Source organism: Perca fluviatilis, chromosome 9 (genome assembly GCF_010015445.1).
Source record: "Perca fluviatilis chromosome 9, GENO_Pfluv_1.0, whole genome shotgun sequence".
Taxonomy (NCBI): Eukaryota; Metazoa; Chordata; class Actinopteri; order Perciformes; family Percidae; genus Perca; species Perca fluviatilis.
The window spans coordinates 2419912-2422411 of record NC_053120.1 but is presented as its reverse complement, the minus strand read 5'-3'; the positions used below and the strand labels follow the sequence as shown (position 1 = coordinate 2422411).

At 36.8% G+C, this 2500-nt stretch overlaps 1 protein-coding gene across 1 annotated transcript in view; it reads right to left on the bottom strand.

Annotated features, from left to right (window-relative positions):
- Positions 1-1806: 1806 nt before the first annotated feature.
- LOC120565427 (macrophage mannose receptor 1-like) overlaps positions 1807-2500 on the bottom strand; it is an 8375-nt gene continuing 7681 nt past the window's right edge. Inside the window, exon 5 of the mRNA XM_039811234.1 lies at positions 1807-2212. Within this exon, the coding sequence (XP_039667168.1) occupies positions 1851-2212 (362 nt within the window). The 3' untranslated portion in view covers positions 1807-1850. The remainder of the gene's footprint in view (positions 2213-2500) is intronic.

Below are 2500 nucleotides of genomic sequence, written 5' to 3'. Positions count from 1 at the left end.
TCCGGTCAAATTTGACCGTGAACAGTAAATTAAGGGGGGCAGCAACGAACAGTGTTTGAAGGTTAAAAAAGCAGCAAAAATTTCAGAAAAGGCAACAAAAACATTGAAAATGTGACAACAACGTTCCTAAAAAGCATCAAAAACATTAAAAAGTATCAAAGATTTCAGAAGAAAGCCCAATTCTGATTATATTATACATAAATTACACCTATGCGTTATGGCTCCTGCAATTAATAAGTCAATTAATCTAATTGGCAGCACCGGGGGTGCGTTGAACACCTTGTTGGCGCAGTGCCTTTTAATCAGCAAAAGGTTACAGACACGTCTCTCCTGATTGGCTATCACCTGGGACACAGCCAATAAAACGAGAGAAAGCATAACTCAAAGCTATTTCACACCGTTCAGAGGAGACTTGTTATTCAACCTTTGTGTGTGTGTGTGTGTGTGTGTGTGTGTGTGTGTGTGTGTGTGTGTGTGTGTGTGTGTGTGTGTGTGTGTGTGTGTGTGTGTGTGTGTGTGCACTATAGCAACACGGTTACACCGTTTAGAGACTGACGTGCTCCAGTGTTTCCCTGTCTGTCTGTGGTGAGTTCACTTGTCTGTAAAAACAGCAGGACATTCACCTACTATGTGATGAAGTTATAGGAGGAGGAAATAACGTAGAGACCCAGTTTCATGATGTGATAAGAGGATTTTGGGTTAGTAAAAAAAAGAGGACCACTCTGTGGTTTAACAGTTTATTTAGACTCAGAGAAAACTATTCAGATATTCACCAGAACTTGACACTTTAAGAGGAAGAAAAAATAACAACTTCAGAAAATAACAAATGGTAATCATTCATGGTACAGGATTACATCCTCAGTTTAATATCTGCTGTCACATCTCTCCCCCCGCGGTTTGTTTCCTACATTTCCCAGAATGCCATTCAATAATCCCAGAGGACACACAGTATGTCAACGTCACACCACTGCAAACAAAGTGAGTAAATGAATAAAACACATCCTTAACTTAAGTCAAAGTATTAAACCCACACTGTTAAAATGTAAAGTAAAAGACCTATAGTACCAGTTTCTTCTTAAAATATTACGACCTTTTTACTTGAAATATTAAAAAAAAATTTTACTTTAAATATTAAGACTTTTTTTCAGAACTATTACGACTTTTTTACTTGAAATATGACTTTTTTTAATTAAAATATTACCACTTTTTTTCTTGAAATATTTACTTTGAGATATAAATTCCTACATTTCCCAGAATGCCATTCAATAATCCCAGAGGACACACAGTATGTCAACATCACACCACTGCAAACAAAGTGAGTAAATGAATAAAACACATCCTTAACTTAAGTAAAAGTATTAATCCCACACTGTTAAAATGTCAAGAAAAAAAATGTATATTACAACTTTCTTCCTCAAATATTATGATTTTCTTCTTAAAATATAAAAAAAATCCTGAAATATTCTGACTTTTTTCCTGAAAAATTCTGACTTTTTTCCTGAAAAAGTCTGACTTTTTTCCTGAAAAATTACGACTTTTTTCCTGAAAAATTCTGACTTTTTTCCTGAAAAATTACGACTTTTTTCCTGAAAAATTATGATTTTTTTTCCTGAAATATTATGACTTTTTTCATGAAATATTATGACTTTTTTTCCTGAAATATCATGATTTTTTTCCTGAAATATTATGACTTTTTTCCTGAAATATCATGATTTTTTTCCACGCATCTTTAACTTAAGTCAAAGTATTAATCCCACACTGTTAAAATTTAATTTAGTTGAAATATAAGTAAGTAAAGTACCTCATCACAAAAACATTATTACTGAAGTACAGTACTTGAGTAAATGTATTTAGTTACATTCTGCTGGTTTGTTCTTGGAGCAGATGAAATTAAGCTGTTTGTCATCGTCGATCAGTTTGACCCAAGTTCCATTTCGGGCCATGGCTCCAGACATGTTGCAGTCGTCCCCAGGCTGGCCGGGGCCCCAGTTGGTGTAGTGGACCGTCTCGTCACTGACCCAGAACCAGAAGTCCAGAGTGCAGGTGTAGCGCAGTCCCAGCCACACGTAGGGAGTGGAGGCCATCTTGGCTCTCTCCTGGACCCAGCGCTGATCGTCCAGGTTGGTGATGGAGACAAGGTCGCCATGGTGATGTCTGCAGTAGTATAACGCGTCCTCCCAGATCATGCTCTGGTTGATCAGGATCACTGAATCTGTCAGGGGAGAAGGAGAGTCAGTCAGGGGAAAAGTCAGTCAGGGGCGGAGCCAATTAGTGGTGGAGGCATTCTTGAGCAGAGACCCAAATGCTCCGACCGTGGAGACAAACACAGGACAGTTTAAATAACAGCTGTAACATTTGTTTTATATCTAACAAGCAGTTTGTTGTTTTTTAGCAGAAATGAGAACAGTTTATCTGATTATTTATCGCGAGTTATATCATTATCAAGATATTCAACAATGATGAACCTCATACCATAATTCTTATAATAAACTAATAAATA